Below are 19,881 nucleotides of genomic sequence, written 5' to 3'. Positions count from 1 at the left end.
AATTTAGGCAAATTTCTAACCTCTCTAAATCTCAGCTTCTTATTCTATAAATAGCAATGATAAAAGCATCTATCTTATTTTGCTGTCCTGAGGTTTAAATGGTCATTATTACAAGCTTAACATCTGACAAATAATGTCTTTTGAATAAGTGAGTTATTATCATTATTTGTATTAATTTATCATAGCTAGAATCAAATATATTGTTTCCCTAATGTCCTTTGGGGTTCAAATTTGTTCTAATTTTAGTTCTAATCTATTGCTCTGTACCTGAAACACAACTCCATATCTAAAATTACTTCCTTTCTTCTGTCAGATGAAATAATCCAGTTTATGACATGCAGTGATGATCTATTCGAGGAACTCAGCAAGGTGCACAGATAAGTCATGCTTTACAGCTGAGTAAGTACCACAAAAAACATGAACACTATTCTCAGACCTCCCCAATTATCAATGACCACAAGAGAGTCATATAATATCCATGACCTTCAGTTTTACAAGAACTGAGGTGAGGACAGTAGCCTTAAGCTTTCTAAGGAGCTAATCCAGCTCTGTCTTAAGTGCTACAAGGTGTTCGTTTACTTTGTGATCAGTGGATGAGAAAAATAATCAGTCCTACTGATGCAGGACTTCGATTTCAATAATGTGTCCAAAGTGGCGGCAAAAGAACTATAGCAGATGAGAGGACAGACTATTTCAGGTTGACGGAACAACCTGTACCATGGCCCTGGCACGAAAGTACACCTTTTATAAAAGACTGAAGGAAGGCTATTGTAGCTGGGGGACAAAAAGTGAGAATCATGAAGACAAAATAAAAGGAGTGTAGTAGAGCAGCAGGCAAGACACTTTGGAGGGCCACAGAGAATGACTGTGCTGCTAACCTTAAAAAGTAAGCTCATCTGAGTTGTCAGTCTAATTATCATTTGAGAAATATGATTAATAAGGCATTCCAGAAAAGGAAAAAAGTACATAACTAATCCGTGAAGTTCAAATGACAAAGATCCTATGAACGGTTAAAGCCAGAGTACAGGAAATATCCATCATCTAGGACCTAGATGGTATTTTTATATTTTTAATTCATTATTAATTCAATGATATTTTACAGGTGACAAGAGGTCTTCTAAGAACCCCTTAAATTCTCCACAGGGAGAAGACAGAAACATAAGTTCTATTTTATAATCAGGAATTTTCCTGTAAAAATATTTATTAATCAAGAACAAACGGCCTGCAGAACATAATTCACAGGCCAGCAAAAAATGTTTTGGCCAAGTGACCCTGAATCAGTTGGCCGTTCACAACCCATACAGAAGAAGGGAAACATATTCACAGGCATTTGACAACTTGTGCAAGGCTAAGTGAGACATTTCTATAGATGGATGTCTTAAAGACAATCTAAAGGTCACATGATGCAGAATATCTAAGGAATACGAAAAAATGCTATTTATATTGAGCTAGCAAATTCTGAACTAAAATTGGTAAAGAGTAAATTTGATATCTTCGCAGAGAAATGAGAAAACACAAACTAGATTTAAGGGAGCTGACTTCTAATCTTGGCAATGCTGTGGTTTTCAGAAGTCTCCAAACATTTGAGTTAGTTTCTCTGTCTGAAAAATGGAGATAATAATGCCAACTTAATTGAGTTGTGTGAGGTATAAATAAGTACATAAAGTCTGGAGCAAAATGCCTGAATACATAGAAATCTCTCAGTAATTATTTCTATTAATTTGGGGTGCTAGACTAAATTTGTTAGTGGACGGTGAAAGTAAGACAATTCTCCTTATAAATACTGACTGGAAGTCTTAGACTCTATAATCACTCTGTGCCCATACTAATGGCTGCCCAAAGATCCAAAACCACACATTCTCTTTTTCAGTTGTCTGATTGAAAACAAACCAGCTCAGCATTAGTCTTGGAAGCTGTGAAGAGCACCACCTGTCTGATTTGCTTACAGCTGTCAGAAGCAAATTTTAGATCCACCTCCCAAATTTTTACCCCAACTAGAACTGGATTGTGTCTGTATTCAAAATGCTTTAGGCTGTTTTAAAGAATCTTTTATATATATCTATATATAATATATTATATATATATATACATGTGTACATATATTTTGCATACATTCTATCTGAGTGAAATGATTGCTATCATGGTTGAATAATAAAGAGGTTTTAAGTTGTGACATATACCTTTTCAGAATAAGCATTAAAACAGGAAATACTGACTTTCATATAGAATTTATCACGTAGAGGTAAAAGACATGAGTGTGTGAAAAAAATCAGAAGCAAAAGCTTAATTACTTTATTTTTAAAATTATACTGATCTACAGTGATTTTGTGCAATTCTAAACCTTTTCTCTGATACCCACCTACATATATACACATTTTGTAGGTATATAAATCTTATATATGTGTGTGTGCATATTTATATACTTGAGTTAGAAAGGATAAACAAATTTAAGATCTCCAAGTTGACATATCATAAAGTAAAAATGGTCAAAATCAATTCTCTAAGTTTAAACATTAAGTGTAAAATTTTAAGTTCATTGTGGTCTCCAGCCTTGCACCCAAACCTTGTCATTTTTGCTAGGTAAGATATTGGCCCTAACATTATATGACCATAGCTATTTATAGAGGTGTGGGTGATAACAGTGGGAACTTTGGCATCACAAAGAACAGTTTCCACATGCAAAATTTCAGAGAAACCTCTTTTCACTCTCCAACACAGAGACCTGCCAGTTTGGGAGACTTCTCAGCTCCCAAACCCACTTCTCTGATCCCATATAGAATCACTGATCAACATAACTCTATGGAAGCAACATTCTAAGAGGACACATTGACCATCAATGGGACTGTCAATTTCTACCTTTTTTTACCCCCTAGTCGATACTATTGGAAAATGCTAGCAATACCTTCAGCAGTGATCTCAGTCATGGTGGTTGGAGAAAGAAAAAGGCAGGCAAGAACTCCGGTCAAGTGGCACTTTGCAGAATACTTCAGGACTGGAGAACTCTGATAGGGGGCTCTGTGTGAAAGCGTGAGGTCTCTTCCTTTTCCTGGCTGTTCCTGCTGCTCTTTCGTTGTCTTGTTGAACTTTGTCTCTTCTCTGCAGAGTTCTCCCCCTGGAAACAACCTGAGCCCTTTCCAGGCAGCACTTGTGGCTCAGGCAGAAGTATCAGCTTCGAATAAAAATAGCTTCATCTCCCTAGGACTCTTCAGCACTTTGTGTTTTTTTTTTTTTTGGCACTCTAGAGGAACACACACACACACTCACACACATGCACACACACCCACAAGTTCATTAGTCCCAAAGAGAGACAGGCCAAAAAGAAAAAAAAAAAGCAAAGGAACCAAAAGTACTGCCTAAGCCCCCGCAGTTTCCCTAAGATAATTACGGATTTGGGGATCCATGTCAGAAAACATAAAATAAAGAGTTGGAAGTAATCTTATCCGTAATAGCTCAGATTTATTCTTAGTGCCCTTAATGCTCAGAACATTCCTCATCCCCTTATTTGGTGTGGGGAGGGTCCTGTAATGTCTACCAGAAGCAAAGGGGAGGGTAGTCTTGTCATTTTCTCCAAGTTCTTTCCCTATTGGTCTAAATCCACTGAGCAAAAGCAGTTATTTATATAGGGCTACACTTGAAGTTGCAAATATTAAATCCTGAAGGTTTCTTGTAGGAGATTAAGATTTTCCAAACACTGGCCGATAAGAAGTATGTAATGAAAAGTTGTATTGATATTTGAGAACTGATGAATTACTAGATTTTTCATTCTTTTCAATACTTTCATGAAAACAAAATACCTGAATTTATCTATGCAATAAAAGAAAAGGAAAGGTGGTATAAAGTTTAGAAGTCCACAGCTCATATTTTAATAAAAGATTTCAACTTTTCTCTACCTCAACTTCAAAAAAATAAAAAGGATCATAGCAGCCAACAGTTAGCCAAATTGGCTGATTAGCAGTTCACCTTCCCACTACTAGACAGGTGTTAATGAGCAGAGAAATATTCAGTAGTTGGCAGTTAGAAGGAGAGGAGAATCAAAGGGCATTGATAATCACACACTCTAGCCAATCTGTGAATAATCGGACGTTGGCTACACTTATCTTTTATTTTATTCTCACATTCAACCTAACGAATGCTTGTGGTTTAAACTTTTAGCCTTAACTTGCTGCCTTTGGTTGCCGGAACCTCTTGAATTTGCATGGTACTTCAGAGATCAGAAAGGACTTCAACATCAGAAGAGTGCTTCGACAGCTGTATCCTTTGCCTCCATGTTGGCAGCTCTGTATTTGCTGCTTTAATTCCTACAAAAGAAAGTGTTCATATACCAGCTGAATAAATGAGTTAGGGAGTAAGCAATCTTAATTCACAACTGAAGAAATAATTCCAGGAAACACTCATGATTTATACAAAATTCTATACCTAGGGTTAGGCTTGAGGCTTTTGACTTCAAGTCTGATCTTTCTGAAGAGGCAAGACTTATGGCTTACAGTGCCATTTGCAGGTAAGGGGAACCACAACAAATTAGGTCCACCAGTGGATGGAAAGGTTTTGCAGGTGGCTCAGTGGTAAAGAACCCACCTGACAATGCAGGAGACATGGGTTTGATCCCTTTGTTGGAAGATATCCTGGAGGAGGAAACAATAACCCACTCCAGTATTCTTACCTGGGAAATCCCATGGACAGAGGAGCCTGGCAGGCTACAGTCCATGGGGTCACAAAAGAGTCGGACAAGACTTAGCTACTAAACAACAACAACAACAAAAATGGGTGGGAAGATGCGAACTCCTCCCAGCACTTCCGTAGAACACTGGGTTGGTATCTATTTTCTACAGCAGGGAGGAGGTAGCCTAAAAGCAGAGCCCCCAAAGGCATCTCCATTATCACCATACTGCTACTAACTTGAAGAAAACATTGTGCCTTGAATTTCCGTTTGTCAATCACTTTCATAGTCTTTCACCGTAGTTAACTGATGAAATAGTAATTCCTTATGTAACTCATTAAGAATTTACATGAAAATGTTCAAATAAGACTACAGTGCAAGATCAGTGATTGATGTTACTCTTAAATGCCCCATCACTAATTTCATGTCATACTAGAAACAAAAAGAAGAGTAAAAATACTCTAGCTAAACATGTTTATGGGGTAATAAGTTTTTTAACCCATTTATTGGAAGAGCTGATGAATTTTCTAGACATTAAGAACTCAGTATATTTCTCATTTTGAAAAATTATTAGAACTTTTTCAACTTATTTGAAACCCAATTCATAAAATATGTCTTTGAGTTTCAAATGGAACTCAGAAAAGCTTTCCAAAACAAAGCAAGTGACATTCTTCTAAAGGTACTCATCTCATTCTTCAGGACATTCAAAGAACAAAATATTACAAACAATACATTTGCTTTTCTTCTTCTTTTTTTTTTTTTTTTTGGTTTTCTCATTTTTAACAAGTATTCGCTTTAACAGGATCTCACCAATTTGTTGGGATCTGTCAACATGACCTAAAAGTGATGATTGTCACTTCTTTCAGTGATAGCTTCTGATGTACTTTCACATTTTTCATTACTGTAGGATCATCACAAAAAAGCTTATTTTGGTTTTGCATACAAGGACACTTGTTCCTATATGCATTATTAACTGATCTGGTCTTAAATAAGTCAATGGTAAATCACGAAAATTTTTTCTCCTAGAAAATGCTTCATTCAGTCCAAGCTGCATCTCCAACCTGATTATACTGATTATTACCCCTTGTGATTTTTCACTAGATATTCTCAATATCCAAGTTAGCAGCCAAAAATATTCATTCTTAGAGCATTAAAAAAAAATCTAGCTGCTCTGTCAGCTGTTATCATAAACTAACAATTGGTAAGACATACTCTATAGTTGACTCTGAGCAAGATATTTTCATCTATGCTGAATTTTAGAATATAAAAAAGATTCAGAAGGCAAAGAGAGCTCTTTTTATGACTTTTGGTTTCCACCAAAAAAAACAATCAAAAACAATTTCATTTTAAAAAATTAATCATTTAAAGATCATACTACATTGCTTTGTTCAGTGCCAATCTGTGTTTTTATAGTGAATAGAGATATAAATGGAAGTAAGTAGCTAGTTATCTTCAGTCACCTATTTTTTAAGGACTAGGGATATTTGAGAGAAAGTAAAGTTAGAGTCACTTCTTAAGATCTTCTGTTTCTTAATTTACAGATATGAACAGCTTACACTTGAAAAACCTATACTTAAATCAGTGTTAAACAGAAGAAAAATAATTAAAATTTATATAATATTATGTGTTTATACAGTGGGAATAAATTTATGGGTATTTAATTAGGATAGAAAGTGCTCATTATTTGATCGTAAAATAATGATAGGTATAACTTTTATAAGTTTTCAGATTAATTTTAATAGAAGGCAAAAATAAATAACCAACCAGATTGCTTGGGGTGGGGGGAAGGAGGGTAGGTGGGGGACAGAACGTCATAATATAAGACAGCTTTATATATTAGCTAACAAACTGCAAGCTCTGCTTTGGTTGAAGTAGCTTAGGGGGGAAATATACAAGAGAAATCCTTTACTTTTAGCTTCACAGGTGAAGAAATATAGCAAAAACAAACTAGGGGTGTAAAGAACTGGCTTATTAAACTTTAGAATGAAGACATACAGAAGAAAAGAGGAACATGGAAAGTGAACTTGGGGGCCATTTGATTGTATTTGCTTTCATCTGACCTGTAATCCCATCACACAACCTAGAAATGAAGCTCACTTGATAAACTTAGGCTTCAGAGTCACAGGAAAAGCCTCAATTGAACTATTAGTTCATTGATTTTACTTCATCTCAGCACTGCTGTTCACTTTATTTTAAATTGTTTGTGTTCTATTTGTGTCATGGAAAAATCGCATTCTGTCCTCCTTGCTTTCTCTAAATGGCCTGTGCTCATTTCTTTAACCAAAGGTTGAAAGTTACTCCAGAGGTTTGGCTTACCAACTGATTATTTAGAAATGGTGCAATCCAGCTCGTTTCAAATGACAGAAGGCATTCCAGTGCAATTAAAAACTTTCCTCCGTTTAACTCTGACTCATGAGTAGCTGAGTCTCCAGTATCAGGCTTCACACACATTTGACATTGTCAAACATTTCCTTCAGAAGCCTGCCCACGTCAGTCCAGCCTTCAATTAAGAAAGGCAGCAGACGCTCTTTCTTCTTAAAGATTCCTTTCTTGGAAGAGCCGGCTTCTGTCCACTACCACTGTCCTCTTCATGAGGATTGGCAATATCCGGTAGTAGGCGCCCCTGTGGAGTCCATAATTCGGACTTTTGCTCATTGGTCTGGAGTCTATCACACACGATCTTCACTCTCTGGTACTGGTTACTACTCAAAGGGAATTTATGGTTTGTGCTTTTTTGTTTTCTTATAAAAGCACAAATAGTTTTCTTATAAAAGATAAATTATTTGCTGCCTAGTTCTTAGACACAAATTTTTCTCTAAAATTAATATAAATGGATATTTCTATTTGCTAATTTTCAAAAAACTCACAATATAATCATTTTGTGCTTTACATTTTTGACGCTTTGTTTTGTCAATGATATAATCTGTTACACCTGTTTATCACAAATGAATACAACTAGAGGACTAACTTTGGAAGCCTGCCTATAAGTAAGGAAATAACACACTCATTCCATTATGTTTTCTGTGTGTGTCCCTCTCTCTCACATACACACTCTTTACTCTGCCCTCAGCACTAGGCTAGGTTTTAGTGATATCAGGATAAATAGTACAAGATTTTGTTTTCAAGGAACTCATAGTCTAGTAGGAGAGCAAAAAAAGTTATACCCAAAATTATAATGCAGCCTGGTTATAAGGCAGTCCTAAGTACAGAAACACTATGCATTGAAAGACAGGAAAGGAGTTTGCAACAGGAAAGGCTTTAAGAGAAAGAAATCCTAGAATTGGGTCTTAAAGTGTAAGAGATTACTTAAATAAATGATCAGTTGAGGACACACTTGCCAAACAGAGGAAATAACTATCAAAGAATTATAAAGGTTTAAACATAATGAACTTTAAATAGTTCAGTAAGATTTGGTCACAGGGTATTTGGAAGAGAGCTCCATAAGAAGAAACAAGAGAATAAAAAAGAACCCAATACTTAAGTGCCTTATAAGTCAAACTAAGATTTTTGGACTTAGCTCTAATTTAGGATGACATTGAAGTATTTCAAGCAAAAACAGGAAATAATCAAATTTATCTTCTAGAAATACTGGATCCAACAACAGTGATGACTACAGTTTCCTTAAAACAATTTCAAGAGAGCCTTAGAAATAGAAGCTGGATTACAGAATATGAGGCAAATGAGAGATCATAAAATGGAAGAGAGAACTTGGAATATACTTCAAGGAAGCTTGTAAGAAAAACTAAGGAGTGAGATGGATTAGGAATTAGGCTACTGTACATAGGGTGACAAAGAGTTGGACATAACTAAAGCGACTTAGGACATACTAGATACAGCATATTTTTTAAGATTAAGAAAACCTTGGCCATGTTTTCCTTTACAGGAATGAGGGAGAAATTAATGACCTGAGAGAGAAAAGGGAAGGAATTTAGAGAAAGTGTCAAGCAAATGGATGGGTAAAGATAGAGCTCATGTGGAGACTATTTCTGAAGAGAAATAAAATTCTTAGTAAAAAGAACTAAGGTGGGACAAATGTGGATAATTTTGACTTGTGAAAGGGGAAAAGGAAAGGAATTTATGCCTGATGACATTATTTTCTGTGAGTCAGCATCATCTGCTGAGAAATGAAGGGTTAGAGGTTAGAATGACATCTTGAAGAAAGTTCTGAAAGTTTCACAAAGCTGCAGAAGTAGAGAGAGAGGCAGCTTCTTAAGCAAGTGCAGAGTTCCACTGAGAGGCCACCGAGGCTTAGAGAATATGACTTAGCAGTAACAAACCCACTTACATTCCTTAGTATAATCAAAGGGGCAAAAACAAAAGAACTCCAAATACACCTTCCCCAACATGCAAATAAAAACATATCCCTCTCAGGTTAACAGGTTAGTGGGCAGTTATTCACCATGAGGTCATTTACAGATTCAGGGTGACGGCAGCTCTATCATGTTTATGTGGCTCCCCTCCAGTTGGCTAGAGAACGGAATGGCAACCCACTCCAGTATTCTTGCCTGGAGAATTCCATGGACAGAGGAGCCTGGTGGGCTACAGTCTATGGGATCACAAAGAGACACGACTAAGTGACTAACACACCTACAGTTGGCAAAGACGGGAAAGGTTTACAGGGCTACATTGTTGTAGCCACGCGTTCTGGGAAACAAACTCACTCAGAAGGACAATGCAGATAGCGGAGTGCAGTTTATTACACCAGCGGGCCCAAGACAGAGTCTCCTCTTAGCCAAGGATCCCGACCAGCATTTGTGATAATCTTTCATATCCCATGTGTATGTGTCTGAACCCACCACTCCAAATTCCTTGAGACTACATAAACCAAGGAAAATACAATCCCAATAACCCCATCATTCATGTGCTATGTGCTCAAACAGTCAAACAACTAGCCAATAATCAATAAGCCTGAGGTTATACTCCGATAGATACAGAAAAATTTATGGCCTGCCTGGAGGAAGGGGTGATCAGTATATGTTTTCTCTTAGGCAATGAGTAACCTAGATATGATCTTCAAGGTTCCCCTGTCTGGAGGGGGTCTTATCCTTCTGTTGTCGTTTTCATAGGCACTAAACACAGAGTTCAGAGTCCATTAGAAAGGTGGCCAAGCATGATCAGCATGAGCAGGCCTAAGATGGGAGTCCAGGGCCTATGAATTCCTTCTTCAATATGGGTCAGGCCTGGAAGTAGCATAGAGCACTACTGCTTCTGCTCCACGGTGAAAATGTAATTCTTGGTCATACCTGTCTGTAAGCGGAGAGAACTGGGGCTGGCCTCAACTAGGCCTCCAGTCCTATTACTAGGACTGGATCTCTGCCCCAGGCCTATTTTTGAGTCCTCCACAGACATGTTAATGGACTGAGCAACGGAGCAAAGAAGTAGGTGGATGGTCTGAAATCTCTGGGCAAGTGTAGCCTTCCAAGAAAAATTTTGGCTAAACTTAAGCCAAGGTGAGGATAAATGAAGAGCAATACAGAGATGACAGTTTGGGAGAAAATATATGATTGAAAAGGCCTTTATTTTAAGTAGTGTGTACGGATTACCGTAGGTATTTATAAATCAGTCTTCGCATTCAGGATGTGGATTACCCTTAACTGCTAAACACAGGAAGAGCTATGACACACTATGAATATGCGTGTGAATGAATTACAAAGGCATACCTACCAAGAATTAAATCATTTCAAACGACTCAATATCAGGACATTTGACTTCCAATTTCATAAGCAGTTTTCTGGTTTTCTTTTAGCATTTGTTTATCCTAATCTTTTCTTTCTCCTTCTCTCTACTTGACGAAGGGAGAGTACTACCATCTGAATGTGCCCCTGCAGAGTATTTCATCAATTCAAATTAAAGATGTATTTTACAGTTGTCACTGATATATGACTTTGAGAATATGAACTGCTATATAAATGTTAAATGTTCCCATCCTCATGAAAATCACATTTCACCTCAGAGCCGTGTCTGGTTTTGCTATTCATTATTCATTTGAAGTCAGATTTTTCCATTTCCAATATTATAATTAATTTGAATATTATTAAATGTTGTCACAAATAGCAGATTGTCAGCTTTCCTTGACCTCCTAACGTGTATGTATTCGTTCTCATTTTAAATAGTTTATTTTTATTCTTAATCTCCTTCAAAACAAAATTGAACCATTTGCTCTGGGTCTCTAAAAATTCCATTTAACAAAATAGATCCATTCCTCCTTCGTCACTCCGTACCCTTTCATTTAACAGGAGTTATTTTCTGTCTTACACGCCCCCAACAGTGTCAGCCTGACTACCTGAAAGCCAACGCATGTAGGATTTGCATTAGGAAAAAAGTACGTGTTTTGTCAACTTTACATCCCACACAGAAATCGTGGGTTCTAAGTTTAGAATAGAATTTCAAACCAATATAAGTGGTATTTCATGCTGGGCACAAATTGGAGTTGTGAAAGACACTGGGGATATAAATTCGTGCTGTCTTAGCACAGTCAGTAAGTTGAATATATGGTTGGATATGAAGAATAATGTAGAGAGTATCCTGGTCCCAAAATGTATCACCCAGTAGGAAAGCCTGTTATATACAAATCAAAGGTTCAGTCCTATCATTTAAAATTGAATTTGAAACTTTTCTATTAAAAGGCAAATAACATTTGGAATACAAAATTAAGTTAGCAGTTGGAAGGCACATACCCATCAGAGTCAGAAAAGCCACATTTTTCAACAACTGTGCCATTTTGTACACTTTGCTTACTTATCAGAGCATCTTTTTCTACAAGCCCTTGCAATCTTCTCCAATGCAGCATTCCGTGTAGCCACTACAGTTCATCCTAGTTGGCTCTGGCTATGAACTTAGACGTCTTCCCGGGTGGCGCAGTGGTAAAGAATCCGCCTGCCAATGCAAGAGATGCAAGAGATGTGGGTTCAATTTCTGGGTTGGGAAGAGTGCCTGGAGTAGGAAATGGCAATCCACTCTGTATTCTTGCCTGGGGAATACCAGGGACAGAGGAGCCTGGTGGGCTACAGTCCATGGGGCTGAAAAAGAGTCGGATACAACTGAGCACAAGTAAGAAGTATGAACTTAATAGCCATGCCATGAATCTGGGAAGGGATTCAGAAGGATTGGTTCAGAGGGTTGAGACCCCGCTGGCAAGACTAATAGGGGCATTTCCAGTGCCAAACTTCAAGAACCTCTAAATTTAGGGGCTGCTGTACATTAGTGCTCAGAATTATAATCTGCAGAGACAATCAATTCTGACAATTCACTCTCATTGGAACTATAAAAATCAGCAGCTACTTCAGCTGGTTCGAATTAGAAGGATATATAATTTTGTTTTTGCTTTGGAAATGTCGTGGACTACAGACACATTTGATTTAGTCACTGATTGCATTTACATTCCACTAGATTAATCTGGTAGCGTCATACTTTTTATTTTTTACAGAAAGCTTAAAAGCAAAGAAATGGAAAAGAAAAATGTTATTACAAGAAAAAAATTATTAAGCACTTATTCACTGGTAGGGCACTTATTTCAAAGTGTGATTAGTTTAGTGGTGTCTAGGACATGTAAGTTTATAGTTTTAAGGATCTTAGAAACAGATGAAGCTAATTTGGTCATTTTACAGAGGAAAGAACTGAGTGTTGGAAAGACTAACTTGTAGCCTGGTGGGCTACAATTCATGGGGTTGCAAAGGGTTGGACACGACTGGGTGGCTAAGCACAGCACAGGTCCTGAGTCCTGAAAAGGGGTAGATGGTTTTAAATATCTTTGAATCCAGGGATGTGACAGTATCACCGGTACTTTATTTTTCAGTTCTGTTCTTTGCTACATATTTAATTATCTCTCACTTTGTAAAGACATTTTTTGTGTGATTAAGTGGGCATTTTCCATGTGGGCATGGCTATATAAATAGCCCCTGCTTCACTCAGGTCAATTAAGATTACAACTCCAGAAGAAAGAGACAGCTGCCTTTTCCCAATATGTATATATAAATATTACCGGGAAGAACTGTTATTGGTCTGGCCTAATCACATCCTCCGGAGAAGGCAATGGCACCTCACTCCAGTACTCTTACCTGGAAAATCCCATGGACAGAGGAGGCTGCTGGACTGCAGTCCATGGGGTCACTAAGAGTCAGACACGACTGAGTGACTTCATTTTCACTTGTCACTTTCATGCATTGGAGAAGGCAATGACATCCCACTCCAGTGTTCTTGCCTGGAGAATCCCAGGGACAGGGGAGCCTGGTGGGCTGCCGTCTATGGGGTCGCACAGGGTCGGACAAGACTGAAGCGACTTAGCAGCAGCAGCAGCAATCACATCCTCAGTTAATCTCTGTGACCAGGAGAGTGGGACACTTTGATTGCTGCAAGCCAATCTTCTGTGGCTGGGGAGTGGCTCAGTACAGTCATTGGCAGCCTCATCAGAAAAGGGAGAGGGGAGGGCAGAGAGGAACAGTTGCCCAGGGAGGATGATGCTATTGTCAGAAGATAGTGAGGAATATTAAGCTGACCAAAACAGATGTCTCCGTGCTTGTGAGTATCGCTACACACACACACACACACACACATACACAGAGTCATACATACTTCTTCCCAGATATGTATACCAACACAACTACCCCACATATAATTAAAAATACACCCACCTCTTCTTCTAAACAAAATCATGTCACTTGATTCATCTCCGAGTGATGAGAAATACTCTTAACCTGGTCGACATATGTATTTTAGTAATTATGAATCTAAAGTTAAAAATAAATGTAAATGATCTATAATCAACATACAATGATGAGGAGAGATAACCTCCTTAAAATGAAAAAAGAAGTAACATGTAGTTTGTCCCTGGTCCAGAATGTCTTGCATAGTTTGGAAGGGAACAAGGACTAATTCACTGTTTCCATTTTCTTTGAAAAATAACACACCAAAGGTGCCATCATACCATCTTAAAACTGCAGTCTCTCCTTAGCAAAATCCTCAACCTCTACTCTGTATTCTCTTTACCTTTGTGCTTTTTTGAGAATTGGTTTTCCTTTGAAGACACATTTTGTCCCTCAGTCTGTCAAGTAGGGGTAGTATCTTCTCTTGGACCTCAAGGCCTGGAGAAGTTCTAGGTGTCATTCTTACTTCTTGGTATTTTTTCCTAAAAAGGTTTGTCCTCCTTTTCTCCAAAACACTTGCTTTTACTGTCTCTCTAATTGTCAGCATCATCATTTTATGTCCCAATAAGTTTCCTTGAAAAACACAGTTACCTATAAGGCTCCCACTGCTTAATCTATTTGCACATATTGCGTACCCTCATAAATCCACCCACTAGGAGATACAGGCCTGAAGAGTCCTAGGAACTGCAGGCTGTTGAGAAATGATTGTGTGTATTAATAGCAATAGTATTTAAATGTGTATTACATAGCAAGAACCATGCTTCACAGATTATCTCATGTAATCCTAGCTGTCTTCTCCATTTTTCTCTAAGGTTCAGTAGAGCAAGGACTCTGTCTATCCTACTCACATAGTCATACTTTATCTCCAACACCTAGCATAGTATCAGGGCATTGATGAGTCATAATGAAAATAATATAAATACTGAGATAGAACTGAAAATGAACTTGGGCTAAAAATATAAAATGACATCTCTTTCCCAATATTTACTTGAACCTTTTAAGACTGGATTATTTTGAATGGTTTTGTGTTTGTCAAAAGGCTTTCCTAATTGAATTAGAATATTACTGTTAAACAAACATGCCTCATGAAATTGGATTCAGTTTCAGTGTCTTTTTTTTTCCTTATTTGGTATAATGGGCTTTTATATGAAAAGCAATTCCACTTCTAGAAATATCAAATGGGGTAATTTGTACCAATTCTCCCACCAAGACAACAAGAAAAGCTGGCCAAAATATTTTTAAAAGCTTATATTTCAGAACTAATAAAACAATGAAGATTGGTATGATCTGTTGAGGACAGAGGCTCAGTTGATAAGCTTCTCTTTCCTTGAGATAATTTGTTATTTCAGAAGGGGCAACTGAAATTAGGCTGAGCTCCACTTTTGACAGTCTTCACACACTAGGAGAACAGAGGTTTGGAGCATGAGCTCTCGCAAAAGAAAACAGACTTGATGAACACTCCTCACTGAAAGGCGCTACCTGTGAATCCAAAACTTAGCAAAGACTGAATCCAAAATAGGCTTCCAAAGGGACTACAGCTCAGTCTCATATTATATTGAATCTAAAAATTATATTAAGGTAATTCTGAAAACCTATTTCCCCAAGACATTTGGCCAAAGTAATAATCGTAATAATAATAATAAATCCTCTGTGGAGGAAAGTAATATCCTAGGGCAGAGATTATTTCTACCAATTGTTTGCAAAGATGGTTTAAAGACACAGTTAAAAATACCCAGGCAAAAAGACAGAAGACAACACAAACCAGCAAAAGCAGAAACAACAGGCATTTGTAAAAGACTCTGAAATCCTCTGATATTAGAAATATCAGATAGTGATTTTAACATAATTGTTCCTACTATGTTCCTGGTCACAAAAGAGAAGATGAAGAATTCTGAGGGAGAACAAATAACTGTAAGAAAATGGAAATCGTAGAAATGAAAAAATACAATAACTGAAATTAAAGACTCACTTGACAGGTTTTAGAGCAGATTAAACAAAGACTGAAGTTGGAGAAAACAGAAATGATGGTGTACTAGACAAAGATGATTGAGAGAATGTCTATTATGTGTATAATTAGAATTCTCAAAAGATTATGAGAGACAATTGATAACTTCTCGGATTTGAAGAAAAGAGTCATCAAGACATAAAGTCAAGAAGCTTGAAGAACCTCAGGCAGAATGAATGCAAATAAACCATCTCTTTACTGGCTGAGTAACAGAACCCACTTCATAGCACAGGGATCTCTGTTCAATATTATGTAACAACCCAAAAGGGGAAAGAATTTGAAAAAGAATTGATATGTGTATAACTGCATCCCTTTGCTGCACACTTGAAACTAACTCACACATTGTTAGTCAATTATAGTTCAATATAAAATAATAAGTTATTTCCCGAAAAAATAAATAAACCACTCTCAGGCACACCAGTAAAGCCAGAGATAAAAAGGGAAGAAGTTTTAAATATAGCAAAAGAAAACTAGGAATTTCACCTTCAAAAATGCATCAGCTGAGACTAAAAGGTGACTTTCACACAGAAAAAGTTCATGATAACCATAATATCAAACCAGACATAAACATTACAGGAAAGAGAAATGAAAAGTTAGCCAATTTCTTTATAAATACAGATGTGAAAATTCTAAATAAAAATTATTAAGCCATCCCAGCAATATATAAAAGGATAATACAACCACCCATATCCAATTTAGATTGGTTCCAGGAATATAAATTTGACTTAACACTAAAAAATCATTAATATAATTTATAACCAAATAAAAGAGAAAAGACTCCCCTGGTGGTTCAGAGGGTAAAGCATCTGCCTACAATGCGGGAGACCTGGATTCGATCCCTGGGTCAGGAAGATCCTCTGGAGAAAGAAATGGCAACCCACTCCAGTACTCTTGCCTGGCAAATCCCACGGATGGAAGAGCCTGGTAGGCTACAGTCCGTGGGGTCGCAAAGAGTCAGACATGACTGAGCGACTTCACCTTACCTTACCTTAAAAGAGAAAAAGTATATGACCATATACATAAATATAGAAAAATATTTTATATAATACAATATTCTTTGGTGTATGTGTGCATGTTTACAATATTAAAAATCTTCTTTATTGTTTTTAACTTTTTTAAACTTTTAATTTTATATTGAAATATAACCAATGAACAATGTTGTAATAGTTTCAGATGGACAGCAAAGGGACTCAGTCATGTATATACATGTATCCCTTCTCCCCCAAACTCCCCTATCATCCAGGTTGCCACTTAACATTGAGCAAAGTTCCCTGTGCTATACCATAGGATCTTGCTGATTTTCCATTTTAAATATACCAGTGGGTACATTTCAATCCCAAACTCCCTAACTATCCCTTCCCCCCTCAACAATAATAAAGGAATCTTCTCTAATTGAATAAATGGCCATTACACAAAACCTAGAGCAACCAATTTATCTAATTGTGAAATGTTGAAAGTTTTCCTTGTACAAGTGGGAATAAAACACAAATATTTCTATTTAATATTGCATTGGAGCTTATAATAAACAATAAGGAACAAAAAATAAATTGTTAAAAGATTTGAAAGGAGAAACGTAGCTATCATTAATCACCACTGACATGACTATGCACATAGAAAACACAAAATAACCTCCAGATAAACTATTAGAAATAATAAGTTAGTTTAATAGGAAAAATTCATAAAATAACTTTTGGAAACCAGTATTACTACTAATTCTAATCTGAAGCACATATCCAATATAAATGCAAGCACGTATACCATATGTGCCACAAGAGATTTATATAAAAGTGGTCTTAGCAGGATTGTTCAGTTCAGTTCAGTCACTCAGTCGACTCTTTGCAACACCATGAATCAAAGCACACCACACCTCCCTGTCCATCACCAACTCTCGGAGTTCACTCAAACTCATGTCCATCGAGTCAGTGATGCTACCCAGCCATCTCATTCTCTGTTGTCCCCTTCTCCTCCTACCCCCAATCCCTCCCAGCATCAGAGTCTTTTCCAGTGAGTCAGCTCTTCGCATGAGGTGGCCAAAGCATTGGAGTTTCAGCTTTAGCATCAGTCCTTCCAATGAACACCCAGGATTGATCTCCTCTAGAATAGACTGGTTGGATCTCCTTGCAGTCCAAGGGACTCTCAAGAGTCTTCTCCAACACCACAGTTCAAAAGCATCAATTCTTTGGCGATCAGCTTTCTTCACAGTCCAACTCTCACATCCATACATGACCACGGGAAAAACCATAGCCTTGACTAGATGGACCTTGGTTGGCAAAGTAATGTCTCTGCTTTTTAATATGCTGTCTAGGTTGGTATTCAGCCAAATACTGAAAACAAAGTGAATACTCATGAACCACAGAGTGGAAATGCTGTGGTACATTTATACAACACATTACAGTTCAGTAAAGAAACTGAACAAATTACAACTGAGTGCAACATCATTGATAAATTTCACAGGCTTATGTTGAGTAAAACAAGCCAGACAGAAAAGACGACATAGCCTATAGACATCATTCTATTTGTATAATTAAAAAAAAAAAAGCCAGTGTAAATTGTAACACTTGAGAATGCAAGTTTAGACAAACATCTGTCAAATAAATCAAGGCAGCAATTACCATTTAGAAGGAGTCAATCTTTTAGAAAGAGAAAAGGGTAGCTATGGACAGTGGAGGGGTGGGGTATGAGATGCTGGCAATGTTCTATTTTTTGATTGGCGTGATCACTGCATGAGTATTTATTTGCTTTGTGCTGACTCACATGCATGTTTTAAAAAATATTTTTCTACATGTATATAGATTTCATAATTGCAATATTTAAAACAAAATAAAGGAGAATTTTTCAAGTTAAACCAGGGGCAACAAGAAAGATAGCAATGGTCTTGTGTTGTTGCTGGAATGTAAACCGATATAGCCACTATGGAAAACTGAAAGGAGATTTCTTTAAAAACTAGGAATAAAACTACCATATGACTCAGGAATACCACTACTGGGCATATACCCTGAGAAAACCATACTTGAAAAAGACACATGTACCCCAGTGTTCATTGTAGCACTATTTACAATAGCCAGTACATGGAAACAACCCAGATGTCTACTGACAGATAACAAAGAAGTTGTGGTACGTACACACAATGGAATATTATTCAGTCATAAAAAGGAAGGAATCTGAGTCCGTTGAACTGAGGTGGATGAACCTAGAGCTTGCTATACAGAGTAAAGTAAGTCAGAAAGAGAAAAACATATGTAGTATATTAACGCATATATATGGAATGTAGAAAAATGGTACTGATGAACTTATTTGCAGGGCAGGAGTAGAGATGCAGATGTAGAGAATGAATCGGTGGGCATGAAGTGGGGGAGGAGAGGAATTCAGACAGCAGCATTGAAATATATCTATTACCATGTGTAATACAGATAAACAGTGGGAATTTGCTGCATGACGCAGGGAGCTCAGCCTGGTGCTCTGTGACAACTTGGCAGGGCATGATGGGGTGGGAGGTAGGAAGGAGTTTCAAGAGGAAGGGGACATGTGTATACCTATGGTTGATTCATGTTGGTGTATGGCAGAAGCCAACAACAACAAGGCAAAACAATTCCTCCAATTAAAAATAAATATTAAAAAAAGGAAAGATAGCAATGGTAACGATTTAAGGACAGGGCAGGAATAGGATGAGATGAGCAAGGCACTCACTTTGGGTGCAAAATTTAAAACTCACTATGCCAAAGCCTTTGACTGTGTGGATCAAAATAAACTGTGGAACATTCTGAAAGAGATGGGAATACCAGACCACCTGACCTGCCTCTTGAGAAACCTGTATGCAGGTCAGGAAGCAACAGTTAGAACTGGGCATGGAACAACAGACTGGTTCCAAATAGGAAAACGAGTACGTCAAGATAGTATATTGTCACCCTGTTTATTTAACAGATATGCAGAGTACATCATGAGAAATGCTGGGCTAGAAGAAGCACAAGCTGGAATCAAGATTGCCGGGAGATATATCAATAACCATCAGACATGCAGATGACACCACCCTTATGGCAGAAAGTGAAGAGGTACTCAAAGGCCTCTTGATGAAAGTGAAAGAGGAGAGTGAAAAGGTTGACTTGAAGCTCAACATTCAGAAAACGAAGATCATGGCATCTGGTCCCATCACTTCATGGGAGATAGATGGGGAAACAGTGGAAACAGTGTCAGACTTTATTTTTTTGGGTTCCAAAATCACTGCAGATGCTGATTGCAGCTGGGAAATTAAAAGACGCTTGCTCTTTGGAAGGAAAGTTATGACCAACCTAGACAGCATATTAAAAAGCAGAGACATTACTTTGCCAACAAAGGTCCATCTAGTCAAGGCTATGGTTTTTCCCGTGGTCATGTATGGATGTGAGAGTTGGACTGTGAAGAAAGCTGATCGCTGAAGAATTGATGCTTTTGAACTGTGGTGCTGGAGAAAACTCTTGAGAGGCCCTTGGACTGCAAGGAGATCCAACCAGTCCATTCTAAAGGAGATCAGTCCTGGGTGTTCATTGGAAGGACTGATGCTAAAGCTGAAACTCCAATACTTTGGCCACCTCATGCATCGA

At 37.5% G+C, this 19,881-nt stretch overlaps 1 protein-coding gene across 12 annotated transcripts in view; it reads right to left on the bottom strand.

Annotated features, from left to right (window-relative positions):
- TRDN (triadin) overlaps positions 1–3,413 on the bottom strand; it is a 424,466-nt gene extending 421,053 nt beyond the window's left edge. For 5 of the 12 annotated variants that reach the window (XM_088840569.1, XM_088840572.1, XM_088840575.1 and 2 more), the window contains exon 1: positions 2,903–3,411. In XM_088840569.1, the coding sequence (XP_088696695.1) occupies positions 2,903–2,924 (22 nt within the window). In that variant the 5' untranslated portion in view covers positions 2,925–3,411. Of the gene's footprint in view, positions 1–2,902 lie in introns of all 12 variants that reach the window. The other 7 variants (XM_088840567.1, XM_088840568.1, XM_088840571.1 and 4 more) reach the window with 3 other exon arrangements.
- Between the last annotated feature and the right edge of the window lie 16,468 nt (positions 3,414–19,881).

This window comes from Moschus berezovskii, chromosome 10 (genome assembly GCF_049115385.1).
Source record: "Moschus berezovskii isolate FMDL1 chromosome 10, NW_MosBer_1.0, whole genome shotgun sequence".
Classification (NCBI taxonomy): Eukaryota; Metazoa; Chordata; class Mammalia; order Artiodactyla; family Moschidae; genus Moschus; species Moschus berezovskii.
The sequence above is the reverse complement of the archived record's forward strand: the minus strand, read 5'-3'. Positions and strand labels throughout refer to the sequence as shown.